Genomic DNA, 15,140 nt, shown 5'->3' with positions numbered 1-15,140 from the left:
CACACACACTCCCTCTCGCTCCCACACACACACACTCCCTCTCGCTCCCACACACACACACTCCCTCTCGCTCCCACACACACACACACTCCCTCTCGCTCCCACACACACACACACTCCCTCTCGCTCCCACACACACACACTCCCTCTCGCTCCCACACACACACACACACCCTCCCTCTCGCTCCCACACACACACACACTCCCTCTCGCTCCCACACACACACACACCCTCCCTCTCGCTCCCACACACACACACACTCCCTCTCGCTCCCACACACACACACACACTCCCTCTCGCTCCCACACACACACACCCTCCCTCCCTCTCGCTCCCACACACACACACCCTCCCTCCCTCTCGCTCCCACACACACACACCCTCCCTCTCGCTCCCACACACACACACCCTCCCTCTCGCTCCCACACACACACACCCTCCCTCTCGCTCCCACACACACACACCCTCCCTCTCGCTCCCACAGACACCCTCCCTCTCGCTCCCACACACACACACACACACACTCCCTCTCGCTCCCACACACACACACTCCCTCTTGCTCCCACACACACATACACACACTCCCTCTCGCTCCCACACACACACACTCCCTCTCGCTCCCACACACAATTACAGACTTACGCACACACTCACTCACACTCTCTCTGTCTCTCACACACACACACACACACACACACACACACACACACTCTTAGTCGGGATGGTGAGTGATTTGGACGGTAAGTTACGGATGGTGTGATGGTGTTTTTCGGTCTTGGGTGTCCTTGTCCTTCTAGATGTTGGGTGTGGGGTTTTGGAAGTCACTGTTGAAGAAGCCTTGGTGAGTTGCTGCCACTGTGTGTCACTGGTGGAGGAGTGAATGCTGAATCTGGCGCATGGGACGGGCCCCTTCATCCTGAATTTTGTTTTATTTCTTTCATGCAATGTGGGTGTTGCTCGTTAGGCCAGCATTTCTTGCACATTCCTAATTGTCCTTGAGGTGGTGGTGGTGAGCTGCCTTCTTGCACTCGTGCAAGTCCTGTTCGGGAGGGAGTTCCAGGATTTTGACTCAGCGACTGCGAGGGAGTGGTGATATATTTCCAAATTATGATAGTGAGTGACTTGGAGGGGAACTTGCAGATGGTGATGTTCCCAGGTATTTGTTGCCCTTGTCCGTCTCAATTATAGTCGTCACGGATTTGGAAGGTGCTGTCTGAGAAACAGTTGAGTGGTCAGCGGTGTCAAGACAGCTGGGCTCTGTTGGTGCAGTCACCCAGGGTGCGTATTCTATCCCTTGGCTTGTGTTTCGTAGGTGGAGGACAGGCTTTTCACTTATCAGGATGTGCGTTCCGAGCTGCAGAATTCCCAGTCTCTGGCCTCTTCTTACAACCACAGTATTTTGATGGCCGTCAGCCTTCTAATTTCTACGAACCGTTCTGGCAAAATCCTTCTCGAATTCCTTCCTAAATGGACTAACTCTAATCTAAAGATTATGTCCCCTTATTGTTGACTCCCTGTGACGATACTGTGCCTTTACAATTGTATTTTAGTTTTGTTTCTTGTGCAGGAGCTGTTCTACACACTCAGAGCCTTTTTGTCTGCATTTAACAACACTGGATTGTTTCTGCAGCAGCATAATTGATCTTAGTTGAGACAATGTTTGTTTCAATCCGAAACAATGCAGCATGTTCTTCTTTTGTGTTTTCCCCTGGGGTGTTACAGAGTAGGGCTTGATTTTAAGACCATGGGAGCAGAATTAGGCCACTCGGCCCATCGAGTCTGCTCTGCCATTCAATCATGGCTGATATTTTTCTCATCCCCATTCTCCTGCCTTTTCCCCTGATCCCCTTATTAATCAAGAACTTATCTCTGTCTTAAAGACGCTCAACGACCTGGCCTCCAAAGCCTTCTGCGGCAAAGCGTTCCAGATTCACCATTTGCTGGCTGAAGAAATTCCTCCTCATCTCTGTTTTAAAGGATTGTCCTTTTAGCCTGAGGTTGTGCCCTCTGGTTCTAGTTTTTCCTCCTCGTGGAAACATCCTCTCCATTTCCACTCTGTCCAGGCCTCGCAGTATCCTGTAAGTTTCAATAACATCCCCCCCCCCATCCTTCTAAACGAGTACAGGCCCAGAGTCCTCAACCATTCCTCATACAACAAGCTCCTCATTCCAGGGATCATTCTAGTGAACCTCCTCTGGATTCCTTCGTAGGCCAACACATCCTTCCTCAGATACGGGGCCCAAAACTGTTCATAATACTCCAAATGGGGTTTGACCAGAGTCTAATACAGCCTGAGAAGTCCATCCCTGCTCTTGTATTCTAGCCCTCTCAATATGAATGCGAACATTGGACTTGCCTTGCTAACTGCCGACTGAACCTGCAGGTCAATCTCAAGTGAATCTTGAACAATAACTCCCCAAGTCCCTTTGCGTTTTTGATTTCCTAAGCATTTCCCCATTGAGAAAATGCCTCCATTCCTCCTTCCCAATTCCTTAACCCCTCAATTTCCACATTGTATTGGGTTGATTGACAGCGAAGGTCATATAACAGGGCACAGCCAGGCTTTCAGAGAGAACACAATCTGTTTCTGGAATATTTAGAGAATGGTCACTTTCTTTGTATCTCTTGCTCTGTCTGAAGTGGAGATTTGAACCTGCCAAGAAATCAGCCTCTTTCTCTGTGATTCTACTGTGTTGTCGGGTGGGGAACTTTCTTTGGAGCTGCTATAATTGATAGCTTTAAATTGAGGGGTGAGATTTATAGGACGGATGTCAGAGGTAGGTTCTTTACTCAGAGGGTAGTAAGGGCGTGGAATGCCCTGCCTGCAGCAGTTGTGGACTCGCCAACTTTAAGGGCGTTCAAATGGTCAATGGATAGGTTTCTGGATAATATTGGAATAGTTTAGGTTAGAGGGTCATTAGATTGGTTCCACTGGTTGGCGCAACATCGAGGGCCAAAGGGCCTGTACTGCGCTGTAATGTTCTATGTGACAATGAGAAAACAAGCGTATGTCTGGATCACTCTGCACAAGTGTCAAAAGGGCAGAAATCTCATACCTACATAAGCATCTTTAGTTTCTGTGCTAACTGGTTCTAAAGAAGGGAATCATTTCTCTGGGGGATACTGCTAAATTGGAACATTCGAGATAGCTCGCTGTCTTGAATTATACTTTGTCATGTTGAAGTACGTTAATTGATAAATGTTACGCTCATTCCTTTCGTTATATTCTGTGTTTTTGAATCAAGTGTTTGTTTTGATAAAAGCTTCCTAGTGAGTCACTGGAATCAAACCTGGACTTCTGCTCACCCTAATGGCAAAAATCAAATGGAAAAATAGACCCTAACTTCACAAAATACCTTGGAGTTTCTGATTTGCCCCCTGGTAGAGGCATTTCTGAATATTTGCTCTGTCAGACGGTTAAATCGATTTGAAACACCTCTGAACTGTTAAGATTAAATGAGTCTGTTCGAACCACACTGTGTTCTGTCACGACACTGAAAATAAAGCAGCTTTTTGTCCAGTTTTGTTTTTCTGAATTAATGTTCAGAATGACAGGCTGATTGGATTTGACACAGGAAGATATGAAACGTGATATTCCGACATTTCCTCTCGTTATATTTTAGTACTGGATCATATCTCCGCTTTTCTTGACGCTGGGTTCTGCCTGCCATTTGGAAAGCTCATTAGTGGGATTACTTTCAAGTACCAGACAGTGACTTTGACCCATCGTCGAAGAAATCCTGTGTCTGTGATATTAATCTAACCGAAGGAGGTGCTTTCAAAGTCCCTCTCACCGCTTCCCAACCCCGAGCTTCTGTCCATTTGGACCCACCGGTTGTCAGTGCCAGTGCAACATTTAACCTGTGCTAAAAATCTCACTGAGAACGTGGACAAACTCCAAACGTTTCAATAAACATGCCTTAAGTGTACAAAATCCCTCAAGATGTGGAGACAGGGGTTGTAGACTCGCCTTGGAGTATTGACTAACAGATTGGTGGGTGAGAAGGAGTTTGCTCATCTTTGTCTCTCTCTCGCTGTCCTGCACTTAAGCAAAGAAAAAGTGCAAACTTTCTGAAGAGGGTGCGAAGGTATGGGCTGGGCATGTGTTAAGACTGCTGTAATATTCGGGATGTGAAACACAGCGACATTGCAAGTTGGAAATCAAGCTATTAAAAAGCTCAGTGTGCTGATCTTGGAATCATTAAAGGGAGAAAGACTGGGGTCCAATATTGGAATGGATGGAGGCATATTACAGATAAACAAGAGATTTGTGAACGAAATGCCTTAAAATATTTGTAAAGTTGCACATTTGCTTCGATTTTTCTTATTAACAGCTCTGGAGTAACATCACGACAATAATCTCACTGGGGCAATTCAGGTCTATAATTCCATACATATTTATAGATTGAATTTTCATTGTTAAGTATCAGCAAATCGGACAGTGGAAGCAGTAATCATGAGCGTGGAATGGGTCTGGGCTGCAGGGGCAGGTATATAAATTAATCCCAGCATGGGAGGAGACCGCAGAGAATCAGCCTGACAGCTTTAATTGCAGCAGGCAGCCTTCTCCAAGTGTGTTAAGCTGATTATGAGCTGCCTGTTGACTGGGATCAGCTCTTGTCTCAGTGAGAAGCTGTGCGACAGCTCCGAGCAGGCAGACAGCGCCGAGAGCTCTCAGAGAGACGCTGCCCAAAGCCAGTGCCTGGACATGCAACCCAGCCGCAGCCCGCGTCCCTCCGCCAACCTGAAACCGGAGATGGCTCCCGGCAGCACCTCGCCTTTCCTCAAGCCCTTCGCTCTGAGATACTCGGCGGGTTCGAGACCCGGGAGTGGCCGGCGCCACACTCTCCCCGCCAGCGAGTTCAGGAACCTGAGCCTTACTGATGCTCTGAGCGTGTTTGAGATCGAGAGGGAAGGTAGGAGGAGGCTGTATTGCTGAGGGCTCTCTCTCTCTCCCCACTCACTCCCCAGTGAGTGTCCTCACCCTCTCTTCCACTCAACCTTTCCATCCATTCCCCAAAATAACCCATTGACTTCTGTTCGTTTCTTCAAGAAATTACTAAAAACTTTAATTTCCCCTTTTCACTTGGTTTAATTAATGATTTTAATAGTACTATTTTTTGTGTACATTCTTATCAAATTTACATGTTTAGATATCGATTTCATGTCTTGATAAGTGTGAGTGAAAACAAACAGAATGTTTCAATCCATTTGTACAAATAGAATATTTCAATCCATTTGTACAAATAGAATATTTTGGTCTGCAATAATTTAACTCATCCTCTCCAACTGTCATTTGATCAAACAATGCTGGAGACACTTTTTGACTATATTGGACACCAGCATCAGACACTCATCGCCTCTCTTTGTCTCCTCACCTCTTAGCCTTTATTTCCGTCTCCGGAGAGTGTCCTCTGCACATGGACGAAGTGAGACATTTCCTGGAACTGTGTCCCGAGTTATCCCTTGGCTGGTTTGAGGAGGGGAGGCTTGTCGCCTTCGTGATTGGGTCTGGATGGAACCAGGACAAGCTCTCACAGGTCAGACGTGTTAACCTTTCTCCCCTGGAAGAGGTGTCATTGTCTGAGCTATTGGGGTCATGTTGTTTCATCCTGTTGATCGGAACGAAATGGGCAACGTGACAAACCTGCAACACCTCAGACACCATCTGTGGAATTGGAGTGCAAAATTCAGGTTTATCCTTGATAAATCTATATAACGCCGTAGCACAGTGGTTAGCACGGCTGCCTGGGTTCGATTCCCAGCTAGGGTCACTGTCTGTGTGGAGCTTGCACATTCTCCCCGTATCTGTGTGGGTTTCCTCCGGGTGCTCCGGTTTCCTCCCAAAGGTGTGCGGGTTAGCTTGTGTGATTGGCCATGATAAATTGCCCCTTAGTGTCAGGGGGACCAGCAAGGTTAATACATGGGGACTGTGGTCAGTGCAGACTCGATGGGCCGAATGGCCTCCTTCTGTACTGTCGGAATTCTATGGGTTCCATGAACATTGCAGATTAAGAGCATTTAAAATTGGGCAGGCACCAGGAAAGCAACAAAAGGGAAATGCAGAAAGCTCTGACAAATATTTAAGCTTTGACTGGACCCCAGTTGGGGATTTTCACAGCAACTTAATTGCAGCGTTAAATAAACTTTCAACATTAAAACTTAAGCGGCAGAAGTAAATTGGTGTGAAGCAGTGGAGTTAAGAGAAATATCAAGTGAGATAAAAGATTTGAGAAGATAAAGATTGCATGTGACAGTGTGAGAGAGAGTGTGAGAGAGAGTGAGAGAATGTGTTTGGGGGGGGGCGGGCTATGTAAATGGGAGCACCAGAAACTGACTAAAAAACAGGTTTCACTCTCTTCAGAAACTCATCGTCTCAGTGCCAGGGGTGACCCTGGAGTACAGACCTTCCCATCACAGCAACAGTGGATGGACTAGCTGCTGGAGTTCCAGTTAAGCTGCTCTTTAATGCAGTCTTGATGCTTCCTTCTCTGTCCTTTTCCATTAATCTCTCCAGTGGAGATTAAGCGTCCCTTCAGCACGCATGGATAACGTGTGTGACGACCTTCTGTTTGTCTTTTGACATGAGTTCAGAGTTCCCTTTGTTCTTCCAGTCTTGTTCAGGAAACTGGGAGAAGGAAAAAAAAAACACAGGAGTTTTCCACCAAGGGTTTTCCGGGAGAGTGTGGTGTTCTGATAGATAAACCTTATCTCGAGCATCAACCTTCCTTCCCTCACCCAACATGTTCACTCCTCTGCACTCTGCCCAGAGGTTACATCAGTTGCTGAGGGATTCTTGTTAGTGTTTAGATGTCTAATGTCCGAGTGCCTTATTTTTAGCTAATTCCATATTCCTTTTTGTAAGAAAATGTTTTCAAATCTATTTTTTTTTAGGCTTTTATTCTCAAACTTAACTCTTTGTACATGTCTGAGATGTATTCCTGTGTAAGAAACTAGCATATTTGTGAATTTTAACTCACACCATCTGTGATCACATTTTATTAACATCACTGTCATTTTAGTATCAAACATTTGAATCACATCTTTTCCCCATTCTTCCATTTATGAATGAAGTTTCCTTCATATATTTACTTTGTCATCTTCATTGCCCTTCCGTAACCTCTAACACGTGATGTCCCCTTTCAATTTGAAACACGAATTTAAGTGACAGTGCTGTCCGATTAACACAATGTGAGATTACTGATCTACGATCATACCTGCATCCGTGTTCCATTCCTCTGCCGTTGTAAATGTTTGCCATCTCATATGACAGAGTCTTTTCGAAGATGTGGGCCGTTGTGTTATTTTCCTCTGTCAAATCTGGGGCACGATAATTCATTCTCAGCAGGTTGTCAGATGGCCCTCATCCAGACTCGAAACCTTGGCTGCATTCTCTCTCCACAGATGCTGTCAGACATCCTGAGATTTTCCAGCATTTTCTGTTTTTGTTTCTGGTTTATTTCGACCACCTGTAATTTTGGAATTACCAGAGTTTCAAAACTTTCACGTTTCGATACTGAAATTAAAATCGTCAACTCATTTCTCCGAGTTCAGTGACGTACAGAACCTACTTGAAAAGACAGCCCAATATCTCAGCAAAATGTGACGAATACTGGGAGGCACGGTGGCATTGCTGCCTCACAGAGACTTGGGTTCGATTCCCGGCTTGTCTGTGTGGAGTTTGCACATTCTCCCTGTCTTTGCGTGGGTTTCAAAGACCAGCACAGCACAGGAAACAGGCCCTTTGGCCCGACAAGCCCGTGCCGCCCATTTTAACACTCAGTGAGTGCCTTATTCAAATTTTTCTTCTCCCAACTCCACAATAAAGGGGTGCAAATTTAGGGAATTATATGTGTGCCAGATTAAGGGAGATCCAATTCAGGGACAATTTATTGACACCAATCAGCCCAAAAGCACGTTTTTGGGGTGTGGGAGGAAACCGGAGCACCCGGAGAAAACCCACCCAAGCACGGGGAGAATGTGCAAACTCCCACAGACATTGATCCAAGCCGGAGATCTGTCCCGGGTCCCTGTAACTGCACGGCAGACAGTGATAGTCACTGAGCTGTCGCGTTGCCCGTCAGTTGGTCCAGTTTAAGCGTACACTAATGATGTGAAGCACTAGGCAACTCTCGAAGCAACATCCAAGAGCAGCCCTCGTACGACCCACCGCGTGTATGCCCCTAGTTGGCCAACAAGGCGGACCGAATCGCCTGTGGATGTAAAAAGGAGACATCAATAAAGATATAACAGCCAATACCAACGTTAATGGAAGATCCCCAATAGCTCCAACCTCCGGGTGCTCTGGTTTCCTCCCACAGTCCAAAGTTCTGCAGGGTTGGGTTGACTGGCCATGCTAAATTGCCCCTGAGTATCACGGGGATTAGCAGGCTAAATGCATGGGGTTATGGGGATTGGGCCTGAGTGGGATTGTGGTCAGTGCACACTCGATGGGCTGAATGGTCTCCTTCTGCATTGTAGGGGTTCTGTGATTCTCTCAGGCCACTTACCTGCTGCGTACATGCTGCTGGCCCTCAGAATTACTGCCTCCTCTCTTTGGCAAAAGGCAGGCTCCATCATGACTGACCCATGTCTTTTGCGCAGCTCCTGCCTCTTGGAGACACTCAGCGCCACCGGCTGGCCACCAAATTTTCCTCCTGCCTTTTCAGGGCAACTGCTGTGTGGGCTGCAAACTTGGAAATTATCTGGGCTTCTAACGGAGGGATTATTTAGCACAGAATCCCTTCAGTGCAGGAGGAAGCCATTTGGCCCATTCAGCCTGTCCCGACCACAATCCCACCCAGGCTCTCTTGCAATAACCCCACAAAATTACCCTGTTCATCTCTTGATACTAATGGCAATTTAGCACAGCCAATCAACCTAACCCGCACATCTTTGGACTCTGGGAGGAAACTGGAGCACCTGGAGGAAACCCACGCAGACACTGGGAGAACATACAAACTCCACACAGACAGTGACCCGAGGCTGGAATTGAACACGGGTGCCTGGCACAGTGAGGCAGCAGTGCTAATCACTGTGCCACCCCTATCACTATCTCCACAGACCTGCTGAATTTATTCAGTGTTTTCATTTCAGATTTCCAGCATCTGTTCATGTTGCTTTTAACCACATTGTGATTTTTTTTTTGCTTGCCAGTACTGGAGAACGGGTTAAGAACATAAGAAATAGGAGCAGGAGTAGGCCATCTAGCCCTTCGAGCCTGCCCCGCCATTCAATAAGGTCATGGCTGATCTGTCGTGTCTCAGTTCCACTTTCCTGCTTTCTCCCCATAACCCTTAATTCCCCTGTCTATCAGAAACCTATCTACCCGTGACTTAAATATATTCAGCGAGGTAGCCTCCACCACTTCAACGGGCAGAGAATTCCAGAGATTCACCACCCTTTGAGTGAAGAAGTTCCTCCTCAACTCTGATCTAAACTGCACTCCCCCTGATCTTGAGGCTGTGCCCTCAAGTCCTGCTGTCCTTTCTAAGCGGGAAGAATCTCTCTACCTCTACCCTATCCATCCCCTTCATTATCTTATACATCTCCATAAGATCCCGCCTCATCCTTCTAAACTCCAACGAGTACAGACCCAGTCTATTTAGTCTCTCTTCACAGTCCAACCCCCTCATCTCTGGTATCAGCCTAGTGAACCTCCTCTGCACTCCCTCCAAGGCCAAAATATCCTTGTGCAAGTGCGGCGACCAAAACTGCACACTGTACTCCAGCTGCGGCCTCACCAGTGCCCTGTACAGTTGCAGCAAGACCTCCCTGCTTTTATATTCTATCCCCCTTGCTTTCTTGGTCACCTGCAGACTGAGTTTTTGCGGCTCATGCACAAGGACCCCCAGGTTGAGATTTCTCCATGTTTGCTAAATAATCTATCGTTGAATTTTCATATTTCGAGATATTGATAGGTTCATGTTTCGATTGTATGCAGGACGCTCTGACCATTCACGTTCCGGGGGGTCCCACTGTCCACATCCACGTCCTGGCTGTCCACCACCGGTGCCGTCAGCAGGGGAAAGGATCGATCATTCTGTGGCGGTACTTGCAATACCTGCGATGTCTGCCCACCGTCAAACGAGCTGTTCTCATGTGCGAAGATTTTTTGATCACCTTCTACCAGAAGGCTGGTTTTAAAGAGATTGGACCCTCCGTCATCGCAGTGGGGGATCTGACATTTACAGAGATGGAATACACTCTCGGAGGAGGAGCTTACCTGCGGCGAAACAGCGGCTGCTAAGTTTCTTTTTTGCCGTCGAGTTTAGCGATATACATCTGGGTGTTATTGTCCAAACGTGGTGATTCCGTTTCCTGTACGCTGTCTTTAACTGACTGGTGTCCACACTGCAAAGCTTCTACGGTCAATATCCTTGTGTCGTTTTGAATAGATTAACAACACTGTCTAAAAAGTGGAGCCATAAATCTGGTGCCGATGTTCCAATCGATTCATTAAAACCAGCACTCAGAGATCATGGGCAGAACTCTCAATTTTGGCAGAAGGCACCTCACCCCCCACCCCTCCACTCGTTCAAATCCTTTGAATTTGTACATACCCACTGCTTAGGGCAAATGGTTCAAAGGGAAGGTTTGTTTTAGACTTCACGGGGATTGGGCCTGGGTGGGATTGTGGTCAGTGCAGACTCGATGGGCCGAGTGGTCCCCTTCTGCATGGTAGGGATTCCGTGATTCTCTCAGGCCACTTCCCCTGCTGCCTTCATGCTGCCGGCTCTCAGAATTACTGCCTGCTCTCTCTGGCAAAAGGCAGGCTCCATCATAGCTGATGCCTGTCCTTGTTTGCAGCTCGCAGGCAGCTCCTGCCTCCTGGAGACACTCAGCATCACCGGCTGGCCACCAAATCTTTCCTCCTGTCTTGGAAGGGCAATCGCTGTGCGGGCTGAGAACTTGAGAATTATGTATTCATGTATCCTTGGTAAAGCATGTGACATATTCCTCCAGTGCACTAACACGCTGGACCAGTTACATTCTGCTTGACTCGAAAAGATTGTGAAAGTAATCCAATGATTTGAGTAATCGTGTGGTTAATGTTGGCATTCATATACTATTGTAGTGCATTCGAGATTGGGCCCGCAAAGCAGTAACTTACTCCCAAATAGGTTCAATATGATTATTCCTCTTTATTCACCCATGTTGTCCCAAAGTCCTTGATCTATTCCAATGATAAGGACTAGGAGGAGGCCATTCAGCCCCTTGAACCTGCTCTGCTATTCAATACAATCTCATCTCAGCCTCAATTCCACCTTCCTGTCCATTCTCCACGTCCTTTCAACCCACTACCAATGCTGTTTTAAAGCTGCTGATCAAAGTATTGCCAAAAACACGTGGGCAATTTTCGTCTAACCTGTCCAGCAGACAACCTGTGGCACCAGATTACTGCCCGTCCAACTTTGAACAACTAAATATTCCATTACTGTAATTAAATACTGTCTTTCAATGCTTAAACCGTGTGTAATTTATTTGGCTGGCTTCGGTTGAAGTTATCTTTGTATTGCCAAAATCTAAATCCAGTGTTATGTATCTTTGTAGATACTGTGTGTTGTCTGTAATTTCTCTGAACTTGCTTCAAATGTATGAATAATTTTTTTTCAATAAAAGATATCATCATAGTACCAGAGACTACACTCACTGATAATCTCGTTAACCATCAATAATCTCGCCTGCACTTTCTCTCATACTATTCGGTCAGACTAAGTTTTTGTTATAGATCGATAACAATTCTAAGTGCTTAGTTTTAAATAAAATTAGGTTCAAAATCAGAAGAATTAGTCAATTCAACAAGATACATTTGACTATTATATATATCTTACGTGTATACACTTTTGCCTTTCAATAGGTTGTCAAATATATTTGCATTTTTCATTCAGGCATGGTTCTGTTCTTGAGAAATCATTTAAAAAGAGTTTCTCACTTCACTCATTTGTGTGTCTACATGGCTTTCCTCTTCCAATAATTCATTACTTGTGTTTAAAATTGTTGGAGTCTCATCTGAAACTTAATTTACTGATTCACTAACTGGGTGGCACAGTGGTTAGCGCTGCTGCCTCTCAGCACCAGGATTCAATTCTGGTTTTTGTGTGGAATTTGCAATTCTCCCCATGTCTGCATGGGTTTCCTCCAGGTGCTCCAGTCCACAGATGTGCAGGTTAGGTGGATTGGCCATACTAAATTGTTCCTTCGTATCAGGGGGGAATCAGCAGGGTAAACACATGGGGTTGGGGGGATGGGGCTTGGGTGGGACTGTTGGTGGGGCAGGCTCGATGGGTCAAATGGCCTCCTTGTGCACTGTCGGGATTCTATATCCCTTGGTCACCTGAGCAGAGGACTCCTCCAGGATCAAACAACATCACACAGACATGCTAGTTGCTCAACTTAAAGTTAATCATCTCTATTTTAAAACTGTTTAATCTGCAGTTTGCAGATAATGAATTTATCGTTCTTCAAATGCAATAGAGCATTTGCAGATTGTTTCTGTCAGTCTTCAGAGGCAGAAGTCCCTTTATTTACAATTCATAGTGAATCATAGAACCCTACAGTGCAGAAAGAGGCCCTTCGGCCCATCGAGTCTGCACCAACCACAATCCCACCCAGGCCCTACCCCCCATATCCCTACATATTATACCCACTAATCCCTCTAACCTACACATCCCTGGACACTCAGGGGCAATTTTAGCATGGCCAATCAACCTAACCCGCACATCTTTGGACGGTAGGAGGAAACCCATGCAGACACGAGGAGAATGTGCAGATTCCACACAGACAGTGACCCGAGCCGGGAATCGAACCCAGGTCCCTGGAGCTGTGAAGCAGCAGTGCTAACCACTGTGCTCCCGTGCCGCCCAACAGAATTACCCAGAGTGCTCGCAGTCAGCAGTCTACCTCCGGGAGTGCCAAAGGAACTGACACTCCCAGTTAAATACAACCAGACTCCCTGATTGGCCCAACAACTGACCCCGAATCGGGGAGTTCGTGTTCCCATAGGCCAACCTCAATGGCCTGATTGAAGTCACTACAGTCACAATGCTTCATACAGGAATGAAGACTCAAGTGTGGACCTTTTTTCAATGATTGCAAGGGGACCCACAGGGTGGATTCTCTCACTTGTCCACCCAAACTTAGCAATAATCCTCTGCACACCACTTTCTCTCCCCTCCCACCAACTTATAAACAGTCCGAACATGAAATACTTGGACCCTTGAAGGATGATATCCAATTAGATACATTTGCAATATTAGTCATAACTTCTAACATCGTAGGGAACAAATTAGCAATTTCAAATATGTCTTTCCGCTTCCAAAATTAAATATTTGCACTTGATAGAGCAGTCAGGAGTGAGAACTACACTGCAGGACAATTAAACCCAGCTTCTCACTTACACACTTGCTGAAAATTATTTAGTGTGACAACATAGTGACAACAGTAAGGCTTACCTGGAATTTTCACACCAAAATTCACATCAAATGTGCTCATGTGACGGCTGCCGCAATCAGCTGTGACAATCCAAACTAGTAACATTTACAACTCAAACAGGGAAGAGACAAATTGTGTTCTCTTACGATATGCCATCAGCAAGTTGATCAAAAGAACCCAACTTCTCTTCAAATACAAAGGGCAGGATTTCCCAGCCAGGCTCACCTGCAAGATCAGAAAAGCCCACCCGAGGTCAATGGAACTTTGCACATTCCGATTCTGTTGGAATGAGAACATTTTGTCCTAAGTGTCAGAATATTAGCACGGAAGAGGAAAATATATTTGGTAGAAACAGTGTGTGTCTGGAGTCTGCATGTTCTGCCTGGGTTTCCTCTGGGTGCTCTGGTTTCCTCCCATACTCCAAAGATCAGTGCCGGATTTAGGCATCAGCTAAACATTTTAGGGTCTCTCAAAATTTTTTAAAGTTGTATCTGATATCAGTTTTCTGATTTTGCAAATGATTTCATTATTACTTATATTAATAAAAGTGATCCTGACTAATATATGTACACAAAATGCTGACAAATGAAGTAACGTATCTTCAAATTATTTCAAAAATTACATTTAAGTGTTGTCGCCAGGGTATACTATATTATAATCTACGACAGAGATCAAGCCAGCCGAATGATAAACATGTAATCGGTAAATGCATTCATTTGAAAATAATGTGTATTTTTCACTTCAAATACCTTGCTATTGGACTGGGGTTGGCACAGGAAGTGGACTCACAACACCAGGTTAAAGTCCAACAGGTTTATTTGGTAGCAAAAGCTTTTAGAACACAGAACATTACAGCGCAGTACAGGCCCTTCGGCTCTCGATGTTGCGCCGACCAGTGGAACCGATCTAATGACCCTCGAACTTCAACTATTCCAATGTTATCCATATGCCTATCCACTGACCATTTGAACGCCCTTCAAGTTGGCGAGTCCACAACTGCTGCAGGCAGGGCATTCCACGCCCTTACTACCCTCTGAGTAAAGAACTTACCTCTGACATCCGTCCGATAATTACCACCCCTTAATTTAAAGCTATGTCCCCTTTTGGAGTGTCGCCCCTTCATCAGGCACTCACCCGATGAACGAGCAAAGCTCCAGAAGCTGGTGCTACCAAATAAACCTGTTGGACTTTAACCTGGTGTTGTGAGACTCCCTACTGTAATCGTTGCTCAAAGACAACCGCCCATTATTGGTATTAGTCCAGTAAACTTTCTCTGAACTGCTTCGAACACAGTTATATCTTTTCTTATAGAAGGAGACCAATAGTGTGCACAATGCTCCAGAAGTGGTCTCACCAGTACGACTGAAGTATAACCTCCCTACTTTTGGGATCAATTCCCCTCACAATCGACAAATATATCCTATTAGCTTGCTTAATTATTTGCTGTACTCATATACGAGCAGTTTGTGATTCTTGCACTAAGACACCCAAATTCCTCTATCTCAGAACTCTGCAATCTCTCTATTCATCTTCATAAGTTTATGTGGTGCTAATTTCTTGTCGAAACACTACAAAGCAGCACAATGCTAGAATGAGGACGACTTTCATCATTGTCGAATCCTCTCTGCTCAATACATCAGTCCCATCAACATGGTGCACTGTAAATTCTCAAAATGAGAGCAAAGTTTATTTATTAGTGTCACAA

The 15,140-nt window shown here is 45.7% G+C and overlaps 1 protein-coding gene across 1 annotated transcript; it reads left to right on the top strand.

Annotated features, from left to right (window-relative positions):
* The first annotated feature begins 4,474 nt into the window (after positions 1-4,474).
* Positions 4,475-11,637, top strand: LOC145354798 (serotonin N-acetyltransferase-like). The gene is made up of 3 exons (XM_080206286.1): positions 4,475-4,917; positions 5,387-5,541; positions 9,945-11,637. The coding sequence occupies exons 1-3, from the start codon at positions 4,590-4,592 to the stop codon at positions 10,248-10,250; spliced, it is 789 nt and encodes a 262-aa protein (XP_080062412.1). The 5' UTR covers positions 4,475-4,589; the 3' UTR covers positions 10,251-11,637.
* The last annotated feature ends 3,503 nt before the right edge of the window (positions 11,638-15,140 follow it).

The sequence above is a fragment of the Carcharhinus amblyrhynchos genome, chromosome 18 (genome assembly GCF_965287045.1).
Source record: "Carcharhinus amblyrhynchos chromosome 18, sCarAmb.v2.hapA, whole genome shotgun sequence".
Lineage (NCBI taxonomy): Eukaryota > Metazoa > Chordata > Chondrichthyes > Carcharhiniformes > Carcharhinidae > Carcharhinus > Carcharhinus amblyrhynchos.
The sequence above is the reverse complement of the archived record's forward strand: the minus strand, read 5'-3'. Positions and strand labels throughout refer to the sequence as shown.

Excerpts from the sequence above, each read along its gene's own strand:
- LOC145354798 (XM_080206286.1), top strand. The coding sequence starts at position 4,590 with ATGAGCTGCCTGTTGACTGGGATCAGCTCTTGTCTCAGTGAGAAGCTG. Across the intron at positions 4,918-5,386 it reads GTTTGAGATCGAGAGGGAAG|CCTTTATTTCCGTCTCCGGA; the intron begins GTAGGAGGAGGC and ends CTCACCTCTTAG. Across the intron at positions 5,542-9,944 it reads ACCAGGACAAGCTCTCACAG|GACGCTCTGACCATTCACGT; the intron begins GTCAGACGTGTT and ends GATTGTATGCAG.